Source organism: Seriola aureovittata, chromosome 7, assembly GCF_021018895.1.
Source record: "Seriola aureovittata isolate HTS-2021-v1 ecotype China chromosome 7, ASM2101889v1, whole genome shotgun sequence".
NCBI lineage: Eukaryota > Metazoa > Chordata > Actinopteri > Carangiformes > Carangidae > Seriola > Seriola aureovittata.
This window is the reverse complement of record NC_079370.1, coordinates 16668409-16691668: the sequence shown is the minus strand read 5'-3', so window position 1 is coordinate 16691668 and position 23260 is coordinate 16668409. Positions and strand designations below refer to the sequence as shown.

General features: G+C 44.4%; 2 protein-coding genes across 3 annotated transcripts; both read left to right on the top strand.

Annotated features, from left to right (window-relative positions):
- The first annotated feature begins 675 nt into the window (after positions 1 to 675).
- arid1aa (AT rich interactive domain 1Aa (SWI-like)) lies at positions 676 to 18178 on the top strand. Of its 2 annotated transcripts, none has more exons than XM_056379999.1 (20): positions 676 to 1885; positions 4430 to 4648; positions 4781 to 5389; positions 5510 to 5605; positions 7054 to 7294; positions 8307 to 8396; positions 8503 to 8673; positions 9231 to 9564; positions 9713 to 9858; positions 9952 to 10037; positions 10171 to 10380; positions 10510 to 10714; positions 10884 to 11037; positions 11179 to 11342; positions 11453 to 11648; positions 12649 to 12774; positions 13536 to 13632; positions 13828 to 14668; positions 14790 to 14920; positions 15018 to 18178. In XM_056379999.1, exons 1-20 carry the CDS (start codon positions 971 to 973, stop codon positions 16899 to 16901), a joined length of 6915 nt encoding a protein of 2304 aa, XP_056235974.1. In that variant the 5' UTR covers positions 676 to 970; the 3' UTR covers positions 16902 to 18178. The 2 variants fall into 2 exon arrangements, with proteins under 2 accessions (XP_056235974.1, XP_056235973.1); XM_056379998.1 differs by having other exon boundaries at positions 11173 to 11342.
- Positions 18179 to 18469: 291 nt separating this feature from the next.
- pigv (phosphatidylinositol glycan anchor biosynthesis, class V) lies at positions 18470 to 21992 on the top strand. The gene is made up of 3 exons (XM_056380000.1): positions 18470 to 19469; positions 19766 to 20932; positions 21042 to 21992. Exons 1-3 carry the CDS (start codon positions 19401 to 19403, stop codon positions 21327 to 21329), a joined length of 1524 nt encoding a protein of 507 aa, XP_056235975.1. The 5' UTR covers positions 18470 to 19400; the 3' UTR covers positions 21330 to 21992.
- Positions 21993 to 23260: the final 1268 nt, after the last annotated feature.

The window sequence follows — 23260 nt, the reverse complement described above, 5'->3', positions numbered from 1 at the left end:
AGAGGGAATGTGCATTGGTAGTCTCGTTTGCTGCAAGGCTTCCTCCTTCTGCTCTGGAAAAACCTGTGTATGTTGCATTTGCTTGTCTAAATACCTCTCGGAATCACTCGTGGGAATGACCTAAATCAGCACACATAGGTAGTTTTTGTTTTGAGCTGAATGTATTTATAAACATGGCAATTACTACTCAAGTAAAAAACAAGTATAAATCATAACTGTATTACAAGCCAGGCTAAATTAACTCATTTCAAGTAGTTTCCACAATTCAATTTATTTAATTCCCACTTAACAGGTGTGCAGTACAGCTCCTTGTATGTGCAGCTGTGGCATCCACATCTATGTAAACACACATACACTTGAAAAATTATATATTTCATTAGATTATTTGTTTCCCCTGCACTGTAGACTCGTGTAATTCGCCGTGCACATGGGTATTTTTTGTAATGTACAGCCTCTTGGACGTTTTATATAAAGTACAATGTTTTCATATGTTGGTAACACAACATTAATGAGTTGTGTGAATATTAGACTCTTCATGTGGAGAAGATATTCCACCTATTGGGGAGGGAGACAATATGAGGTTGTAAGACATTAGGTTGTAAATCCATTCCACATTGGAGAAGTTATCCAGTCCGTGTTTTGCAACCATCTGTGCGGCTCAGTAAAATGGCTGTATCTAGCGGAGCCTCGTGTTGGTTGGGTTTGCTCCCTGCCTCTACCCGGGCTCAGTAACACAACTCCCACAACAATTTCTGTCGCTTTTATACGCATTGTATGGAGCCTCCATCATCTCTCTAACCCATTTACGGAACCGGAACCGGGGGGATGGCTGCCGGATTCGGTCCGGTATAAGGGGTGGGAATGAATCGGCACAAGGATAAATGGTTATAAACAATTATTTATATTCAATGCTAGCTTGTGATTGTGACTGACTCGCCGAGAGAGGGAGAGAGAGGTGGGGGGGTATATCATGGCCGCTCAGGTCGCCAGCGCCGCCACTCTTAACACTAGCCCGCCTTCCGAACTCAAAAAGCCGGATCGAGACCCCAAGGAGGAGTCGGTACCGGGGGAGAAGCAGTCAGACAAAAAGCAGCCGGGCTTAGACAGCGGATCGCCGGGCCGGGGGGATCTGCAGGACGGGGCCGACGGTGGAAATGCAGGGGGAGGAGGGGAACCTGAGATGAAGAACGGGAATGGGAACCCGCCCAGGGCTAACAATAATAACCAGAATGACTCTGTTGGACCGGAGGGAAATAACCATCCCGGTTTGGTGCATCACCACGGCACCGCTTTTCCTCCACCTTCGTACGGATATAGTCAGCACTACGGTCGGGCCCCTTTTCATCAACATGGCGGACAACAAAGCCCTGGCATGGCAGCTGCTGCGGGTCCGGTCGTGCAGTCGAGCAACATGATGGACCCGTATCAACCTAATTCACACGATCATGGCTTTTCAAACCACCAGTTTAACAATTACAACCCATTCCCGAACAGGACTCCCTATCCCGGCCAGGCGTACGCCATGAACTCCCCTCGCAGTACCCAGGCGCCGACAGCTGGGGGGCAGCCAGCTAAGCAGCAGCCACCAGCGGGAGGACCCACGGCGATGGCTGGATCTTACAGTAACCAGAGATATAACATTGGAAACCCTCAGCCTACATCCACACCGACACTCAACAAGCTCCTGACCTCCCCCAGCTCCACGCGGGGATATCCAAACTACCCGTCTAGCGACTACAGTAGCCAAGAAGGAGCTAGTAAGGGACCAGCAGACATGGGCAGTAGCGGTCAGTATGGAGGGAGCAATCCGGGTTGGCAACAAAGAAGTCATCACCCCTCGCCTATGAGCCCGGGAAGTGCCGGGCAGCCGCTAGTTAGAAACCAGGTAAAATCACATTATTACAGGAACATGATGTGAGCTTTAGCACGTCTCCTTCCCTCCTCCTAGCTAGTTCACAACGTAGCAGGCCAGCCATTGTCTGATACTAGTTCGCAAAGACTCTAAAATGGCTGCCTCTCGTGTGTGTTTTTTTCCTTCACACCAGACCGTTAAATAATTGTTTTTTAAATGTATAAATGCATTTAACAATATAATAGTACCGCCTGAACATATAATTTGTTGAATCGATGTAAGGACGTTCAGGGAGCCAAGAAGGCCCGACTTTGAAAAGGGGCGAAAATACTCGCCGAAGAGCAACGGCTCGTTTTTTTTCTCCGATAGCGTTGGCTACTCGCATTATACGTTGAATTTACAGTGTATTGTGCTATAAATGTATTTAAACGACACGTGTATATAAACACAAACGTGTTCGCAAACATATTAGATTATGGTAGTTGCTTAAACGCTCACATATTTATTGTTTTCTTGCCCGCTAAACTGTAATTTTGTGGCCATGACGGAGGGAATATGTTGCATGCCGAATCAGCCTCTCGTGGTTAGTTAAATGGCCCATGTAGCTCCAGTTTAAATAACTTAAATGTCATGTAAGATGTCAGGAAAGGATGTAAATTATTACATATTCATCATACATTGATTAAATGCGTTTTCCTGTGCTGATAAGCGGTTAGACTTCCCATGCATGCTGCCTGTAAACAGTCAGCTCAGCCATATGAGTGAGTGACTGCAGCCTGCAGATTGCAGTTTGCACTGGGATTTGAATTGTGGAGGTAAAATCCTGCTGTCAAAGCCAGGAGATAGTTGGTCTTGGGTTGACATGCTAGCTGAAATCTGATTGGCTCCTCATCCGCTGCTCATGGCCATTTATAATTACATGTGATGCAAGGCAACAGTTGCTGATAAGAAAACACAGCATTAACTCATCATAGGGTCACCAGAGGTATTGCTGCTCCACTCCTCTTCACAGCTCCACTTTTCACAATAAAACGTATAGTGTTGGGGAAACTGGGATATGGGTAATGAGTGGTTTTATATTTTTTAATTTATCTTTTGGCAAATATATCCCAAAATTATTAACACCAATATTAAAAATCCTTAATCTCTCTAATCAACAGACATGCAGCAGGGTTTTAATGCTCCCATCAGAACCAGTCCTATCACATACTTTGTAGGTTAATGGCCGAAATATGTGCTCCTATGACAGCTGCAGCTTGCATCATTGTATGTGACAGTTAGTGTTGTGTTGTTTTATATGAAATCCAAATAAAACCATGTAACAGCATTTTTATAGCCATTAAATGTTTACAACATAATGGCTTATGACAGCATCTGCTGTTCCACTAGTTTTTTAGTTATTGATTTACATTCCACCTTACTTGTTATTGTTGATAATTTATAGGTAAACAAACTGTAGGCTGATAGACAGCTTTGTTTTTTTTATGTTGTAACTTTTTACAAGGTATCAAAATGCAAATTTCAGCTCTGCCCATGAGGATGTGTGTGTGTGTATTGCTGCTGTGCCTAGCATGCCACACAAGTTTGACTGTGTGACTGCAAAGAATTCCCCCCAATCCTCCCCCCAAGCCAATCAGAAGGCAGTCCACCATCTCTCACCCACCAAGGGAGTTTCCTCTCTGTCTTATGCAGATTAGCCATGTGCTGCTCCTATTTATTTCACTTCATTATCTTGGATCTGCAAAATGTCACGTAAGGCATTTTGCATACTATTTGTAAAGGGCTGTTGTTCAGCTGAGGAGCCTCTTCTCACCAAAGTGCACATGTGGGAATTCACTTGACCCAATGTAAGGGCATTCTTTAGATTTTCAAGTAGATGTTCTTTGGCTGAAATTATCATAAAATTCCTGACTTTTTAGTGTCAAGTAGTTTTGGTGGAAGCGAGGAGATAATTGGATCCCAAATGTAAGGTTCTAGTACAGCTTAGCAGTAAACTGAATATGCTGATGATTTAGACATAGCACCTAGTTTTTACATGAAGAATGTTTATACTAACTGTTGAGTTAATGACTGAGTATGCTTATGTACATTTCTCACTCTCTCTGGCTGTTGTAAAAGTACTTCCTTCATTTCTGATGTCATTCATCCAGAGCCAAGCTGCCTTCTCTGGGGGAAAAAAAACTACTTGGACCAGGCTCAAAACAGGAGCACAGCTGGGATATGTTTAAGATTGGGCAGACTGCCCTCCTTTCGAAAGTAGATATATATAGCTCTGTTGACTTCCGAAACTATGGCAAAGTGAGGTGAAAAAAAATCAGTGTAATGACCGTGGGAAATAAGGTGAAAGAAGCACAATTTCCTCATTCACTGAAGTTTTTTTTTCACGTTTAGTCCTTCGAAAGTTACACACTGCAGCCAAGTATTTTATGGACATCGAAGAAAACACTGTAATGGCATAATTAAGTTATTTAAGAGTGTGGAGGGGTGCATGTAAGTTGTAGCACTTGTTATTTAGAAATCTCCTGTGTTGTTTGGTTGATGATTTAAGTTGTTTCCTCATCTTCTTACCATGTGTAGCCACCTGGTCCCATGGACCCAATGGGAAAAATGAGAGGCCAACTATACGGAGCAGGCAGTCCATTTGGTCAGCAGTCGCAGCAGGGGCCTCCCACGGCTCCACAACAGGGGCCTGGTTATCCTGGCCAGGGCTATGGCCCACCAGGTCCCCAGCGTTACCCAGTGGGAATGCAAGGACGTGCCCCTGGAGGCATGGGTGGCATGCCATATGGTCCACAGGTATTTCATAGGAGTTCTCTTATTCATAAATAAGTCCTTAGTGTCTTGATTTATTTTATTTATTTATTTTACCAGTATAAGTGTTTTCTACACTTGTGTTTGAAGTCGTTTGTGTTTGTGTACTCTGTTTAGATGGGATCTTATGGACAGCAGGGACCAGGAGGCTATGGATCTCAGGGCCAGGGACCGTATTACAGCCAGCCTGGCCAGGCTCCTCATCCGAGCCAGCAGCAGACCCCCTACTCCCAGCCCCCACCAGGACAACCAGGTGGCCAGACACCTTACCCAGGGCAACCCCACCCTGCGCCAACTTCTGCTCCTCACACCCAGGGAGGACCACCCTATCAGCAGCCACACATGCCCCCACAGCCCCAGGGGCCACTGCCAGGCCCATCCCAAGGGCCCCCACAGGCTCAGCCACCTTATTCTCAAGCCTCAGCCCCACAGTCTGGCCAGTCTCCCTATGCTCAGCAGCAGGGTCCTCCCAGTCAGGCCCCGCAGCCGCCAAGTTCCCAGGCTCCCCCTGGATCGCAGGGCCAACCCAGCTACCCAGGATCCACACAGGGGCCCCAACAGCCCCCCTCACAGCAACAGCAGGCACAGTCTCAGCCTCCACAGCAGCCACCAGGACACAGCCAACACCCACAGGGCCAGCCTGCAGCATACCCACAGAACCCTCAGCAGCAGCAGCAGCAAGCACAACAGTCACCTTATCAGCGCTTTCCTCCTCCACAACAGCAGGTACGAACCTCAGTGCGGTATCATATTCATCATACTTGGTTGTCCTCCTGTGTGTGTTCACATGCATGTCTTTCTGTGTCTCTGGCAGTACACCTAAGCATGTGTTCTGTTGTCTTTTAGGAGGTATCCCAGGACTCATTTCAGTCCAACGCCCCTCCATCCTCTCAGCCTAAATCTGGCCCAGAGGACGGTCAAGGCCGCCCCTCCAGCCTTCCGGTCAGTTACGCTTGTTATATCACTACTTGAACTTAAAAATCTCTATTCATACTGTTTTTTAGCTTTCCTACTGTTGAGTTCGTCACCTGAACTCGCGTGTTGGTTTGATGAAGGAAACGGGACACTCATTCAAAGTTCAAATCCCAGCATTTATTAAAGCTAACAGCAATATAGCATTAGAAAAAGGAGATTGTTACAGAGCTCTGGGCCAAACTATCTCTCCCTGACAACAACATGCAGTTGTGCCAGTTCACGAAGTCTGACACTCTACCTCTTTCCTGACCCAGTCTTTCATATTCTTACACAGAAAAAAATAATACAATGTGGGTTGAGTCTCTTCTTATCGGTCCATGCCGCTGTCTTCGTTGTTTTGCTCCCCCACGTGTTATCTCACCCCCCTACGCGGGGCAGCTCTCGTGCCGGTGGATCTGTGAGAGATTCACACAAACAGAGACAATACCCTACTCTATTCCTCGTTTTTTGTCTTACTTCTGTTCCGGGATGTCTACCATATAAGGAGTTATTTTTCCCCAGGTGGCCTTCAAACAATATCATAAGTTCAGTCTGTTCTTCTGTAACGTTGCACAGCAAGTTTTATAAAAAGTCACTTAGTTATAAGCATATTATGATTACATCAACAATGCACACATTGTTTTATTAAATGCAAACAACAGATTAATATAAAATCCTATACACTACTCTAATGTTCGAGGGCTATTTTCTATCTGTGTCTTGTAGTTTTTATTACACGGGACATGTTCATTTTAGTACTCATCAAAAATACGATAGTGTGATCCTCGTTATATTTAAAAACTCGCATGGTGTTACTTTGAAAGCTTTGGTTTTGCTGCATGCTTGTATTGCGGCTGCTGTGCTGTCCGGCCCTTGATGATTTTAGACGTTGTGTGCTGCTGCACGTTAGCACTTGTTGAGAGACAACTGTGTGTTTGATTCATGTGGGGAGGAAAGGTGCCGTGTAAATGAGTAGAACTGAGATGAATACAAGAGAGTTTGTTTGTGTATTAAATCACATGGCAAGGCTGCTGCTACATGCTGACTCAGCTCGCATCCTACAAACCTTGGTAACCATGACAACCCTCTGCACTAATGCACACTCATTTTTTTTTCTTTGAAAGAGATAAATAAGGACAAAGGCCTCTGGGTTTCTGTGTGTAAGTGTGTGTATAGTATTCGTATGTGTGCCACTCGTATCTTAACAACAGAGATGGAATTGCAGCATGCTATTACTACAGCCAGCATATGAAATAAACACTACAATATTAATAATACTTATGAATAGATATGAGTAATCTGTTTGTAAAAACACACAGCCCGTTAAAATATATAAGAGCTTAATATTTCTGAAACCATAAGTTGTCGTTCTTCCTTCAGCTCTATTATACCCTGTTTGCTGACTCTACCTCTGCTCCTCCTTTCTGTGTTTTCAGGACCTGTCAGGGTCCATCGATGACCTACCTACAGGTACAGAGGGCGCCTTGAGTCCCGGCGTGAGCACATCAGGTGTGTCGAGCAGCCAGGGCGAGCAGAGTAACCCGGCTCAGTCACCCTTCTCTCCTCACACGTCTCCCCACCTGCCAGGCATCCGAGGGCCTTCACCTTCCCCAGCTGGCTCCCCTGCCAGTGCCAGCACACCCCGCACAGGACCGCTGTCACCCGCCAACATGCCAGGTGGGCTGATCCCTCACACACCGAAATGAGATATATGATCAGTGAAAGATGTCTGAAATTTCACAGAGATGTCAAATTACTGATGGTTTTGGTCTAGTTTGTGTTAAGTTTACATTTCAAGGGGAGGTGCACTTCATTTAAGTTCTATCATTAAGTTCTTGAATTTTGTCAGCATATTTGATCGTCAAAACAAACAACAACAAAAATAAAACTATAGTTATACAAACTCATATTCTCAAATTACGAAACCCTGATTTTCCTGAGCTTTAAAGTTTGAATAAAGTTGCTACACACATTATGACAACACCATTTTCTATCATCTTGTTCTCAAGCATCACAAACCTCATATAATGCTTTCTATATAGACCTCATAGCAATTGTTAACATTAAAGATATCCTGTAATTACACTTTGCCTCAAAATTCAATCTGATATGTTTGGATTCCTCAGTCATTCTGGGATCTTGGGAGAATGCTAGTTCAAAAAATACATTTGAGAGGACTGACCCAGTTGGTGTGGCGGGTTTAAAGTTAGTAAAAATGGCTTTGAGAATATCAAGAGGTTGATGGCGCAGATTGGTCTGACAAAAGTCAGACAAAAAAACAAAAAAAAAAAACACCGAATGCGAACCACCGCCACATTTGTGTTACTTGTCGTGCTTTTTATGTTGGTGTTAATACATTTCTCAAATGGTTAAAAAAAAAAAAAAGTTTGCAAAAGCTTGAAACTGTTTTTATCCACCCACAAATTTTTTTTATCATTTTCTCAGCCAAATGCATGTTTATAATCGAGTAATAGTTCCCAACATCCTACTCACAATGTGCTACCTCTCAGGTATCTGGTGGGATACTCTACTGATAATGGTTTTGGTTTCAGTTTTGTTCAATGTTTAAGAACGTGGCCTCTGTCAGAATAACCATGTTAGCTACTTGGAAAAACCACAGTGGCATAAAACTCAGTACTTATACCTTTTTTTGAGCTCATCCTAACTTAATTTAAATATTATTGCTTAGGGACCCAGATGCCTCCCCGGCCGTCAAGTGTTCAGTCAGATGGAAGCCTACACCCTGCAATGAGCCAGTCTCCTATGGCCCAGGACAGAGGTATGCTGCAATCTAAACGCAAAAGGTTCACAGAGATTAACATGTCAGGAGTGTTTGCTGTAGTATCTGAGTCTGAGCAAAGTCTCCCTCTCTTTCCTTCTTTCAGGGTTTATGCAGAGAAATCCTCAGATGCCCCCTTATGGCTCCCCCCAGTCAGCCTCTGCACTGTCGCCACGCCAGTCCTCAGGGGGACAGATGCATCCCGGGATGGCCCCATATCAGCAGAACAACTCCATGGGTGGCTACGGGCAGCAAGCAGGACAGTATGGCCCCCAAGGTGCGTACTTTTGAATCATCTCTGCCAGGGTTGGACATGAAGAGAGAGCGCTTTGTTTTATTTTGAATTTCTGTTACAACGTTGTGAAAGGATTAATTGAAATGGGACTTAAAGGCTTAAATTTATAAAGGTTTCCAACTTAATTTACTTTTCTTTTTGTAAAGTTTTCTCATATACACATTTCACATTAGACAAACCTATGGAATATATCTCCCTGCCTAATAGGAATACCATGCTAGCGTTGGTCCCTCCCTCTGACTCTGTTGCAGCTATTTATAGCTGTGAAGCAGAGAGTCAGCTGACGTAGCAGAGCCTCCTGTCAGTAGAGCTGAGACTGTGACGAAGGCTTGTTGCTCAGGGTGCATAGCTCTCTGTAGTAGCACACTGTTGGGAAAAAGTCTGCCTCACACAGCTCTTTAGGAAAAGACTTTGTCATAGCTATAACAAACTGCTTTAATGTTGAACACAAATAAACTTCTGGATGTTAAAGTGATTTAACAGCTAGAGCCAGGTGATTTACATTAACTGATTACTTTTTGTTACAATATCATCCTTAGGTTATCCCCGTCAACCTGGCTACGGCAACATGCCTAACGCCAACTACCCCGGGCCAGGCATGGGCCCAATGAACCCCATGGCAGGACAGGGTGGGGGGCCACCATATGCTGGCATTCCTCCAGGAAGGATGCCTCCAAATCAAATGGGGGCACGTCCCTATGGCCCAAATATGGGTCCCAATATGGGCCCCAACATGGGTCCAAACATGCCTCCTAACATGGGCAACATGCCACCCCAGGTGGGCTCAGGAATGTGTCCTCCACCGGGCATGAACAGAAAGCCCCAGGACCCCGCAGCCATGCAGCACCCTGCCACCAACTCCATGCACAACAGGTTGGTTTATGTTGGATCCTCAAGTGCCTACCTTTTATTTACATCACACAGCACTTCTGGTTGACTTATGCTTACATATGAGAGCGCTGTACCATACTTAGTCACTGTTGTTCAAACTAGATTCTCATATATTCTCACCTTCATCCAGGATGCCTGGTTACCCCAACATGTCTCCAGGCATGATGGGGTCCGGTCCGCCTTATGGCCCTCCCATGAACAACATGCCTGGAATGATGAACACTCAAGGTGGATCACCTTATCCTATGGGGCCAAACATTGCCAATAACTCAAGTGGTAAGTTGTACAGAGATAACTGCACCTAGCTTTATTTTATTTTTTTATGTAGCAAATGTCACAGCTAATTCCTATCTCCATCATTGTCTCTAGGTATGGCCCCCAGTCCAGAGATGAACAATAAGATGAATAACAAAGTAGATGGGAGTGGAACACCTAAGCCAGAATCCAAATCTAAGGTAACCTCTCTACTATTTGGGGTAGCAACAGTATTTTTGAAAGTCTGACCACCTGAAATGTCTTCTTTTGGGGCATCTGTAGAATTTCTACTCTGTTTTGAAATTGTCTTCTCATTTGTCTTGCACAAAACAGAAGTCCAATTCTTCCACCACAACCAGTGAAAAGATAACACGGCTGTATGAGTTAGGACCGGAGCCGGACAGAAAGATGTGGGTGGACCGTTATCTGGCCTTCATCGAAGAGAAAGCCATGGGCATGACCAACCTGCCCGCTGTAGGACGCAAACCCCTCGACCTCTTCCGGCTGTATATGTCAGTTAAAGAGATCGGCGGCATGACACAGGTTAATATGGCCTTCATAAACAACAATGAATTCCAAAGTGCATTTATTCCTTGCCCCCCCCCCACTTTTTTAATTAATTAATTTTTTTACTGTATTTGTTCCAATCATGTCTTGTTCTGTGTGTCTCAGGTGAATAAGAATAAGAAATGGCGTGATCTGGCCACTGCCCTGAATGTGGGTACATCCAGCAGTGCTGCCAGTTCTTTGAAGAAACAGTACATCCAGTGTTTGTATGCCTTTGAGTGCAAAATTGAGCGCGGTGAGGACCCTCCTCCTGAGATTTTTTCAGACAACAAAAAGAACCAAGCTGCTAAGGTCCAGCCACCCTCTCCAGGTTAGAGCTGTACCCATGCCTTTTTTTTCGCATAAACACATGTATTTCAGTGCAGTTCCAATTCAGTAACCCACATCCAAGCACTTTGAAAACCAACAAAAATACATAACTGGTTGTGTTTGCGTGCCATTAAAGTCTTGTTCTGCTCCTCTCTTATTTCAAACTGAAGCGTCCCTCTGCTCCACAGCTGGGTCAGGCTCTCTACAGGGTCCTCAGACACCCCAGTCCACCAGCAGCTCTATGGCTGAGGGAGGAGACTTAAAACCTCCCACCCCGGCCTCCACTCCTCATACACAGATGCCCCCCATGCCACCCGTGTCCAGGTGACTTTTCTTTAAAGTTTTACCAACTTCTAAAATACATTAAAAATAAGAGAAACTAATTTCTTTCTGCCTTCTCTTCTGTCTCTCCCACTTACTCCTAATTTCCCCTCCCCCTCACCTTTGCTTCCTCACTAGGAGCAGCGTTAACCTGCAGGACCCCTTCTCTGAAGGAAATGACCCTGCTTTCCCCAGGAAGAACATGACGCCCAACTCAGCCTATCAGCCTGGCATGAACACACCAGACATTCAGGGCCGCATGGGCACCTACGAACCCAACAAGGACCCCTTTAGTAACATGCGGAAAGGTGGGCACACTGAATAGACTAGAGCTGAATGGATCACGTTATCCTAAATGCTTAATTACCCGTTCAGTTAATCACACACTAATGGGCTCTAACTCTGAATGCATTTGCAGTCGGGGAGCAGTTTCTACCTGCTAACCAGGGCCCTAACAGCGGGGTGGGTGACCAACAGCAGCAGCAGCAGCCACCACAACAGCAGCAACAGCAACAGCAGCAGCCTCCATTCAACAGAGGACCACCTGGGGCAATGGGCACAATGCCAATGGGCCCCAGACAGCAGTATCCTTATGGACCAGGCTACGACAGGAGGTAAGAATTATTGAATGGAAGCTCATTGAGGTTTGTGTGATCATAGAAATGTCTCCTGGTTATAATCAGTAGTGTTAAAACTTCCCGTGCAGTTTAGAAAAAAATGAATAACCTATTGGAATGAATTCGTTGAGAAATGCATAGGAATTTACTGGCTTCTTACTCACTTATTTATGCATTGAGTTGATGTTGTACTGCAGAAGGTTGTCACGGTGTTGTTTTTGAAACAAGAACAAAATATAATCTTTTAAGTTCAGCAACATATCTGAAAACGAAAAGGAAGATGTGGTTGGTCTGTGGTGCATGTGTCATTTTGTTTTCATGTTTTTCCGTCCTGCGAGTGCTCCATTTTATTGTGTCGTTTACGAAATAGTCATGATTCATGAAATACTGTGTGTTGTTTCATTTTATCATTCATTCAGTAGTCATTCGTTTTGATTTATGTTGCTCTCTGACATGCAGAAACTGATATTTTGTCTTCATGCTAGAAGAAGGGTTGTGCAGTGGATTGGTGCGGCGCTGAAAAATAAGTTAACGGAAATGATAAGCTGTAAATCGTGGAGTCTATATTTAAAATTCTAAATATCTAAGTGGTGGTGATTTAATTTGGTTAGTTGAGACACTGAAAAAGCCTTGTCCTTACCAATTAAAGTTCTGTGTGATGTTTTTCCGAGCACCACAAATAGCACTATTTTTGTCGACACAATATTGGCAAATTGGTAAATTCTCTAAGTTGCTCATGTCAGTATTTTACCATCAAACACTGTTTAAAATAGGCCATCAAAGAAGTAGTCGCCCACTTTGGGCCTGTCTGACTGGTAGCAGTCATAGGCTGAGGATGGATGAAAAAGAATTGGACAGAATTTTGAAGTTGTGATTGTAACACGCGTTATCCCATTGATTTTTTTTTTTTTAATGAGCCATAGTATAGTTTGTATGTCTGTGTGAAGCTAAATATGAAACAAAAAACATACCAAGCATATTGGTCTGATTTTCCCAGATCGGAGCAAGGAATGGGCCCAGAGGGCAACATGGGATCCGGTGCTCCTCAGCCAAACCCTATGATGCCTGCCAACGCCGACACGGGGATGTATTCGCCAAATCGCTTCCCACCGCAGCAGCCACGGTCAGTTCACATAGCTTTCATTTGCCAAGCTTCTTAGGTTTAAAGCTCCTGTCAACGGAAACTGATCATTCTTCATGTAAAACAATATATTGCTTTTGTGAATCCTAAGGTAAAAATGGGCAACTCTTGGAAGATTTCAGAAATACTGGAAATATATGAAGTATTATGTACAAAGTAGATTGTACAAATTAATTTCATTATTTTGACATTTATTATCTTGACAAACACTTCTCATCAGTACATGATCACATCATAAACATTAGAATTATTGTTGCCAATCTTCTCAGATAAAATATTTGCTCCATACTTCACGTAATCTTCACAGGTCTGTTAAAGATTGTATTTTAGATGCGGTGATATGACCACTGACAGAGTTGCATTGATTGAAATGTACCTTCAATTTGAGTCCCATATAGAATGTCTAGGGGTATTATTTACCACCTCGTAAACAGTACAGTTAACAAAAAGGATTTGGTATTTATATTCAACATTTACATGTGCATTTTATATAAAAAAAACAAAACACTAATACAACTGAGACTGGTATAATGGAGATTGAATATAATGTAATTGAGTCTGAAGCTGTAAACAAGCAAACCTTGTAAGTGGATATATTTTATGTTCGTAAATTCATCACTATATGCCATAATACTCACTGTGTGTCTGACGGTACATGTGTAACAGCGGGGTTTGTCTTAACTGAGCGAGGGAGAGATGCATAACATTTTCATGGTCAAACTGACTGGTCATAATGTTTGCAGGCATGATTCCTATGGTAATCAGTATCCTGGACAGGGAACGCCCCCTACTGGCTCGTACCCAAATCAGCAGCCTGGAATGTACCCACAACAACAACAGGTAAATGATCCATCTGCACGACACTAACTCACTGTACACTGGGATTTTCAGTATATATTCCTTTCTCTTTGATGGACCTGCTATCATTAGATCTAGTTTTGAGCAGGAAAGTGTTTTATGAAACAATTTCTACAACATTTCTGCTGAAATTGTGTGAAATAATTGTATATCTGTGTACCTCTTTTAAATGAGCAGAGTTACAAGCGCCCTGTGGAAGGGGGTTACCCTCCATCAAAGCGTCATGAGACGGAGTACAGTGGGCCATACCCAGGTGGACAACAACCACCGCAGCAGCAACAACAAGGAGGCGCCTCTGCACCCTCTTCAGGACAGCCGGAGTCGTACAATCAGTACAGCGGCAGTGGGCCCTACCCCGGCTCTGATCGGCGTCCACCTGGCCCAGGCAATCAGTTCCCCTTCCCCTTTGGTCGTGAACGGATGCAGGGAGCGACAGGGCCCAACGCTCAGCCCAGCATGCCCCCTCAGATGATGCAGTCAGGCCCTGAGGGTCCTCAGGGAGGCATGTGGCAGGGACCTCGAGACATGAACTATCAGAACTACCCCAGCAGGCAAGGTGGCCCTGGGGGTCCACCCCAGGGACCCGGTTACCCTGGCATGAACCGCTCAGAGGAGATGATGTCATCAGAACAACGCATGAATCATGATGGCCAGTGGGGGGGTCAGATGGGCCCGCGGCAGCCTCCCTATGGTCCAACAGGGCCTGGCCAACCCATGCCTCGTTCAGTACAGTCCAACTACCAGCCCCCTCAGGGTGTGCAGAACCACATTCCACAGGTGTCCAGCCCGGCCTCCATGCCCCGCCCCATGGAGAGCAGGACATCACCTAGTAAATCTCCCTACATGCACGGAGTAATGAAGATGCAGAAGGCTGGCCCTCCAGTGCCTGCATCTCACATAGTGCCCCCTCCGGTGCAGTCGCCTCTAATAAGGCGAGACATGCCTTTTCCCCCGGGCTCTATAGAAGCTACTCATCCTGTCCTGAAACCACGTCGGAGACTCACCATGAAAGATATCGGTATGATTGTAGATCACGAATAGGGAAAGCATCTTGTGTCATTGATCATTATTATTGACATTTGTGAGCGTCATGCTCAGAGAATACTTGGTACTACTTGTTTTTTGTCCTGATTTCTTAGGAACGCCGGAGGCCTGGAGAGTTATGATGTCATTAAAGTCCGGTTTATTGGCTGAGAGTACATGGGCCTTAGATACCATCAACATACTCCTGTATGATGACAGCAGTATTTCCACCTTTGATCTCAACACGGTGAGACTTGACATCGAGCCCTTACCGATAGTTTATAGCAGAACATCATGCATGGTCATCGTGTCTAATATTTTCTATCTTTTTTCCCTTTCCTCAGTTGCCTGGCCTACTAGAATTGGTGGTTGAGTATTTCAGACGCTGCCTCATTGAAATCTTTGGCATTCTGCGGGAGTATGAGGTTGGAGATCCTGGCCAGAGGACACTACTTGATCCTGATGCCTTGAAACGAGACTGGGACAGCACGGAAGAAGAGGAGCCACGGGCTGAGGACATGGAACAAGAGGAAGAAGATGACGAAGAAGAGGAGGAACGAGAAACTGAGGGGCCGGCTCACGTGAAAGTGGAGGAGGAGCAAGAGCAGTGCTCTAAATCTCGGGGTCGAGATGAGAAGACAGAAGATGAGGAGAGGAAGAGCAAGGGTTCCTCATCTGAACAGACGGGCTCATCGCAATCCTTACCTGCCCACGAGAGACCCAAACAGGCCAGCAAGTTTGACAAGTTTCCCCTAAAGGTGGTACGAAAGAGAGACCCATTTGTGGCTGGCCAGTCTAACAATCACAGCAAACCGCAAGAGTTTGACAGTGGGTTACTTCATTGGAGTGCTGGAGGGGGAGACTCAACAGAACACATCCAGACCCACTTTGAACCACGCAAAGACTTCTTGGAACCCCGAGAACGAATACCTGTGCCCCCAGTTTTGCTGAAGAGACGAGTCCCAGAAGAAGACATACGGGAAAACTGTTTGCCAACCGAGGAGGAGAAAAGGAAGCATCAGGATGAAGAAGAAAGGCCAAAAGACACATCTTCCTCAGACAAAGCAACAGTCTCGGAGAAGGCCAGCCCCTCACTCAGCAGCGAGGAGGAGAGGAAAACGAATTCTGAGACAAAGACAGTCGAGAAAGGTGCGACAAGTCACCAGGAGAATAATAGACCAATCCTTTTCTCCGGCAGTGTTTTAGCCCAGCAGGCACAGCAGACTGGCACCATCCTGGAGGACGAGCCTCACAGTAAAGATGAGGGGCCGCTCATTGCACTGGCTAACTGGCAGGATTCTTTAGCCCGCCGCTGCATTTGTATCTCCAATATTGTCCGCAGCCTCTCCTTTGTGCCAGGCAATGACCACGAGATGTCCAAGCATCCAGGGCTGCTGCTGCTACTGGGTCGCCTGATCCTGCTCCACCACAGGCACCCTGAACGCAAACAGGCCCCACTCACCTACGAGAAAGATGAGGATTCAGATGAGGGAGTGGGCCAAAGGGATGAATGGTGGTGGGACTGCTTGGAGCTCCTGAGGGAGAACACACTGGTCACTTTGGCAAACATCTCAGGCCAACTGGACCTTTCCGTCTACCCCGAGAGCATCTGCTTGCCTCTGTTGGATGGTCTTCTCCACTGGGCTGTCTGCCCCTCAGCAGAGGCCCAGGACCCCTTCCCCACATTGGGCCCCCACAGTGCTTTGTCACCTCAGAGACTGGTTCTGGAGACGCTAAGCAAATTAAGCATCCAAGACAACAATGTGGACCTCATCTTGGCCACTCCACCATTCAGTCGGTTGGAGAAGCTATACGGAAACCTGGTGCGGCTAATCGGAGACAGGAAGGTTGCAGTCTGCAGGGAGATGGCCGTGGTCCTACTGGCCAACCTGGCCCAGGGTGATACTATGGCAGCCCGAGCAGTCGCTGTTCAGAAGGGCAGTGTGGGCAACTTGCTGGGTTTCCTGGAGGATAGTCTGGCTGCCACACAGCTTCAGCAGAGCCAGAGCTCTCTACTACACCTACAGGGGATGCACTTCGAGCCCACAAGCCCGGACATGATGCGGCGAGCTGCCCGGGCTTTGCACGCCTTAGCCAAGGTGGAGGAGAACCACTCAGAGTTCACACTACACGAGTCCCGACTCCTCGACCTTTCAGTGTCTCCCCTAATGAACTCGCTGGTTTCTCATGTTATCTGTGATGTACTCTTTTTGATTGGCCAGTCATGACAGCTGTAGGGAGCCTTGGCTCCACTTTTTGGGGGTTTTATCCCCAATCCCCTCTTCCCTGGTAACCTGGCTTGTGTGTGTAACAGGGCAAGGAAAGTTCAAGTGACTGTCTTTAATTTATGAAAATCCTTCAGATTCCATTCTCTGAGCCCTCCCCAGGCCGTCCTTGCTGGAGGAGGGTAATCACAGAGCTGTGGTGGATTACAAACCAGAGAGATGCCCACAAAGTGACACTACTTGCAACATGAATGCCAACTGGACGACACAGAGCAGAGCACCACGGTTGGGAGACTGTTCTGCACTTGGGGGAAAGTACTTTTTAATAAAGATAAATAAATGAATAAATAAATAGCTGAAAAACAAAAACTGTAACCAAAGTTGCTGTCTCGTTTACAGTGAGTTTGGGAGACACAGTGTGCCCTAGCTCTCCCCTCGAGGGCACAATGAGTCTGTAACTGGTTGACGTTCAGAGGTGAAGCAGACTGACAAGTGGCCTACTGGTTATAGTTGCTGTAGTTGGATTTTCACCAGTCAGCCCGACAGTAGACAAACTGCTGTCAATAGACACCTTCACCAGGGAGGCCTGTGCAGTGTGCAGTAGATTGTAGGACATTTTCTGTACCGTACTGCTCTTGAGTGTAAGCATTCTGTAACACACGTTTCACACAGAAGCTGACGATGCAGCTCTTCTAGAGTTTTGAGGTCATTTTAGTTTGGTGTTAAACAGAAAATGGCTTTCTTCCCCAAAGTATCAAGAACCTACAACACCCTTACCTCCTCTTATCCCTTGATTGTATGAATACCCTTATGAAAAGAAATCACCTCTTAGGACTGGTTTTCAACTTCAAATACAGCTTTGCTGTGGTGTATATATAATGTTGTACATTACACTTCCTTTCTCTGTGTCTGTCTCTGTCTGTGTCACTATTCTCACACTTATTATTGGTGAGGGATGGAGGCTGACTTGTGAGTTTGGTCCGTGACCTCCAGTCCCTGCCGATTAGACCCACTCCTCTGGTCTCTCCACAGCTCCGTAGTACGGCAGACACGGCTCAAACCTGTTATCTCCTGGTACAACAAAAATAAACTAGATGAAGTACACATTGACAATTTTTCTCCAGTCATGGATTCTGCATATTTGTATTTCAGACTATGTAGCTAAGACAACATGTAAATTCCTCCCTTTCCCTTTTTTGGCTCAATGAATATCATTTATTCAGTATGAAATCTTTATACTATATGTTCCACGTGGTAAGAATAAATGTACATTAAATCTTCGTAAGCTGTTTGATGGTTTTGTTCTTCTGGAATAATTACCTCTTCTGGACAAACAAATCAACAAACAAATGTGAGAATTCACACGAAATGAGCTCCAAAAGAATTTTAGAAATAAGTGTCCTGACCTCTGTGCTCAGGAAACATGGTCCCTCTTGGCTGACTCATCCATTAATATGAAATTCACTGGGTTTGTATTAACCCTATTACAGTTTCTGTGTTTCAGTAAACTGCACAAGTGTAAGAAAAGCACTTCAGCCTCAGTCATTTCACTAACTTATAAAGCTTGAGGGAGGAAGACTGCACACAAGCTTTGTTTGTATGAATACTCTTATTTATTGAAACAGTATTACACAACATCAATTTTGAACATTTTGGCTTACACTTGCATCAGGGGTCAAACAGAAATAAACCACTTAGAAACCATTTCATATACATTTTCAATCAACATATACATTTATCAGATAAACAAAAATAAAAACAACAAAACAATTTCACATTTATGAGATTTCTGACAAAGGCATGTGAATTAGGAAGTGATCTTAACTCAGATCCACTCAAACTTAATACACTAAAGAGATGGAAACAAAACTTCATTTTTGAAGGAAGAATAATGTACTTGCACCAAAAAAAACAGTCCATGAGACTGCAGCTCCGCCTGCTGGAGAGGAAAAAATACTCACATCCGTCATTGTACGAACAGCGTTACAATGTGATCAAAGCAGAAGGTTAGGAATTGAAGAAGAAGCCAAACTATCATTCTGATTTTATTTTTTTTTTTTTTGCTACAACGCATACAGCTTTTACAAAAATAAATGTCTTCATTGTGCATGCAGGAGAAACGACACAAGGATTGTCTTCGTCTTAGCTCACGAGCTTTTATTTTGAAATGGATTTTGCAGTTGCACCGGAAGCGAAAAGTGCCAGTCAAAACGAGTCAGACCACTGCAGGAGGAGAGGATGTGCAGACAAAGATCGCACCTGAGCGAAAACAAATGCTGCTAGACGACGGGTGGCTACGTAATAAAATCCGCCTTTACCCTCTACTAAATTTGTCAGACCAATGATAACTAGATACTCGCAGAATCTCATTTTGCTGAATGGTTTTTCCCTGCTAGCTATGTTTAATAGAAATTATGACGAATCCAGCGGTGACTGCCTCGTAGCAGCGACAATGCTCAGGCCTGTCATAACCGGCTTTCTCAGATTTTGTTCGTCACATCAATGACCATGGATGTCAGAGCAGTTCTGGAGTTTGCCACAGTCACCAGGGGCCTCTCGCTGTTCTTGCAGGTAGGCTTTGGACAAGTTGGATAATATACAATTTGCTTACCTAGCGTCCCCTCTTTGTAGTTACAACGTCATTTAAGCTTCATTTCCCGCGAATGTTTAAGTCATATCGTCTTGGCATTTACATGTTTCTGTATGTGGTATCTAATGAAAAGCACTCAGGGGAAAACATACTGTATGAGACAAGTAAGTCACAGACAAAGTGACTGTACACCTGTGTGTGCCTTGTTTGTCTATACTGCAAAACTCTGCTTACGGTGACAGGGTCTATTTTAATAATATAAAATGTTTCTCCTCAGGCTGTCTTGAATGCTGCCATCCCTGACCACGAAGCTGATGCATTCAGGCCCCCGCGGACAGAAGAGCCTCTGTACTTGGACTCTGCAGTGGAGTGGTTATTGGGTGGTCTTTCTCACTGGGATGCAGAGCACTTCCTCTTCATTGCTGAGAGAGGATACCTGTATGAGCACAACTTTGCTTTTTTCCCCCTCTACCCTGTAGTACTCCGTGGCTTGGCAGAGACGCTGCTGTGGCCCCTGAGCTGCTGGCTGAGTGTGCGGGGGCGTCTGTTGGTGGCCGTTGCTCTGGGGAACAGTGCCCTCTTCCTGCTGAGTGTGGTCGCCTTGCACGCACTTAGTAGAATAGTCCTGCAGGACAGACGTCTTGCTCTGCTCTCCAGCCTTCTCTACTGCATCACACCAGCCAATGTTTTCATGACTGCTGGATACTCGGAGAGCCTGTTTGCTGCCCTCACTTTTGGTGGTCTGTTCCTCCTGGAGAAAGGATTCACCTTCCGAGCCTGCTTGGCCCTCAGTATAGCCACTGCAGCACGATCCAATGGACTTGTCAACATAGGATTTCTACTGTATCTTCCATCGCTCCATGCCATTTCTCAGATTCGTGTTTATCGTACAACGACTAAAGGCCACATTAAAGTCTTCCACTACATTTGGGCCATCATTCGACTCCTGCTCACCTCTCTCTTGGGAACTGCAATTATTGCCCTTCCCTTTTGTGCTTTCCAGTACTATGGGTATAGGACGTTTTGCACACCATCCGTCTCCCTGGAGCGGATCCACCCTGCTCTTCTGTCGCTGGCTGAACGGAAGGGCTACCGGGTTCCAGATGAAAATGGTCCACCACCCCTCTGGTGCATGAGACCCTTGCCCCTACTTTATTCTCATATCCAGGACGTGTATTGGGACGTGGGCTTCCTCCGTTACTTTGAGCTGAAGCAGATACCGAACTTTATTCTGGCTCTACCTATGGCTACCCTTGGCATAATGGCAGCTTATGCATATTTTCAAGCTAATTCAGAACTTTGTCTGAGACTTGGACTTTGGGAGACAAGTGCAACTAAAGGGCTTGACAAACCCACACCAGGATTCTTCAACCCAAGGGTGTTTGTGTATGTTGTACATTCAACAGTCCTCCTGGTGTTTGGAACATTGTGCATGCATGTGCAGGTAAGTAAATCATATAAATAACCTTCTTGCGGAGCGTTTAAACTGTCTGGTTGTGAGGAGCAACTATTGATTTCCATTCATCCCCATTCATTTTACTCTGCATTTCTAGGTTCTAACCAGATTCATGGCTTCCTCGTCTCCTGTGCCGTTCTGGATAAGTGCTCATCTTCTCCTCCTCAATGAGCCCCTTCTTCATCGAAGGAAAACATCAAACCCCAACGTACAACTACAGACACATTCCAGAAATGGATGCAAGCACACACCTCAAAACCCCATCATTGCACTGCTGCCACATTTCAAAACCTGTTCACCAACCACACAGAGCATCCTGGGATACTTCGTCTCGTACTGGGTGCTGGGACTCGCACTGCATTGTAACTTCTTGCCATGGACTTGACTTTAGACATTACTCTGAGCTTTAAATGCAATATTTCTATGTAGGACTGGGCGATTTATCATATTTTAAGTCATATGAATCCACATATGTGTTTTTGCAGTATATCATCATCCATAGTCATTCTTTCTGCCTGTAATTGTTAAATTGTTCATTGTAGTATTGCATTACAAAGAGATTGACATGAAAATTGAATAATACATGAATACAAAATGTTTCAAAGTCCCATTCATTTAGAAAAACAAAACAAAATGACTTTGTTTTATTTTTGGTGAAAACAAAACCAAAGCAAAGAAAAGTACAAAAAAAATAAATAATGCTTTGCCTGATATTTTGATAATGTCTCCCAGTTCTACATAGAACCTGTTGACATTACATTTTTGATGCAGATTTATTCATGTAGTAGTCAACAAATCTGATTTGCACAACTTAGTCAAATGTGTTTGTAATTGTTTGAGAATAAACTGAAATGTACAATATACCTGAAACTTTACTGAAGTAAAAAAAAAACAAACCCTCTTTATTTTATGATGAGTACTTGTTGAATCATTCAGATTTTAATTACTCAGTTAAATGTTGCACTGCATGTTGGGAAAAATTATTCCAAGTATAGTTTGGGACTTTCGGATGTGGATAAAAAAAAATAAAGATTTTGTTGCTGTAAAAGGGTTTCCCACTTTAGTTTTATTTTCATGTAAACACAATTTGTCTTTCTCAAAACATGAATCTGACACGTATGTGTTTTGCTGTGAAGAACATTTGTTGCTGAAGTTGCACTGGAAAGTTAGCCTTGAATTTAAAATTAAACTAAATGTGATAAATCTCTACAAGAATGAATTTAAACATAGGTACATGTGATGTGTGTTGATTTTTCACACACACAGCCATATCTTTCTCTTTCTCTCTCTATCTCCTTCTGTCTGTACGATGTGTGTAAACAGTTTTGTGTTCTTTAGTGGTTTACTTACCAATCAGATCCTTTACTGCGCTGTAACTGGCACTAACTTGTCAAGTCTAGAGTTACCACTTATGATACTTGCAGGCATCTCTTTGAAACCAGCAGAGGTTGCTGTTACGCATTAAACAATTTGGTGCCCCTAACATCAGAAGAGTGTTTCTATGATGCAAATCTGAACTAAAAACACCAAATCACCATTTTAACTGGACCCCTTGGCTGTTTGTACTGTACACAGTTTCTGAACATGTTATCAATCCAAAATTTCTTACAGCAGATTCAGTATGACAAAGAAAAATGAACTGGAACAGTAACCTCACAAGTTATTTCTCTATTTCTCTTCTTTCACGTCCCTTAAATTGAGTCTAATAAATTCTTCTGCTATAAATTTAACAAACAAATTAAACAGATGAACACTTCTTCCTCTTCCCCACTTATGAGTTCCAAAAGTGCCATAACAGGGTTGAAAAGACTGCATAATGTGACAGTTGACATGCACACAGAGCACAAACACCCAAGGACTCATTACTAGTTCACTTGTTCAAATGATCTAAATGTGGAATAGAATACTGCGAGCAACCAGCTTTTACTAATTGTCATAAACAAAAGATGACTATAGGAATTGAGAAAGAGCTGATCAGATTTCAGTGGTATGTGTTTGCAGGGGTCACCATTTATTTGCCAAGGTCACATGCTTACAAAGATTGCAACCTCAGTGTGAGACAAACAAATCCCAGATTGACAAATCCGACTGTCTGCAGAAAGTATACAAAGTGTTCCTTGTCCTATGAATGGATTGCATTTGTACAGGGTTTTACAGTATTGATGATGCCCTACAGTTTACCTCTCATTCACTGATTCACACACACTCACACAATGATGGCAGCGAGCTACCGTGCAAAGTGATGTGTGAAAGTGATCACTATTGGAAAAATATTTGGGATTCAGTGTCTTGCAAAAGCACACTTTGACATGTGGA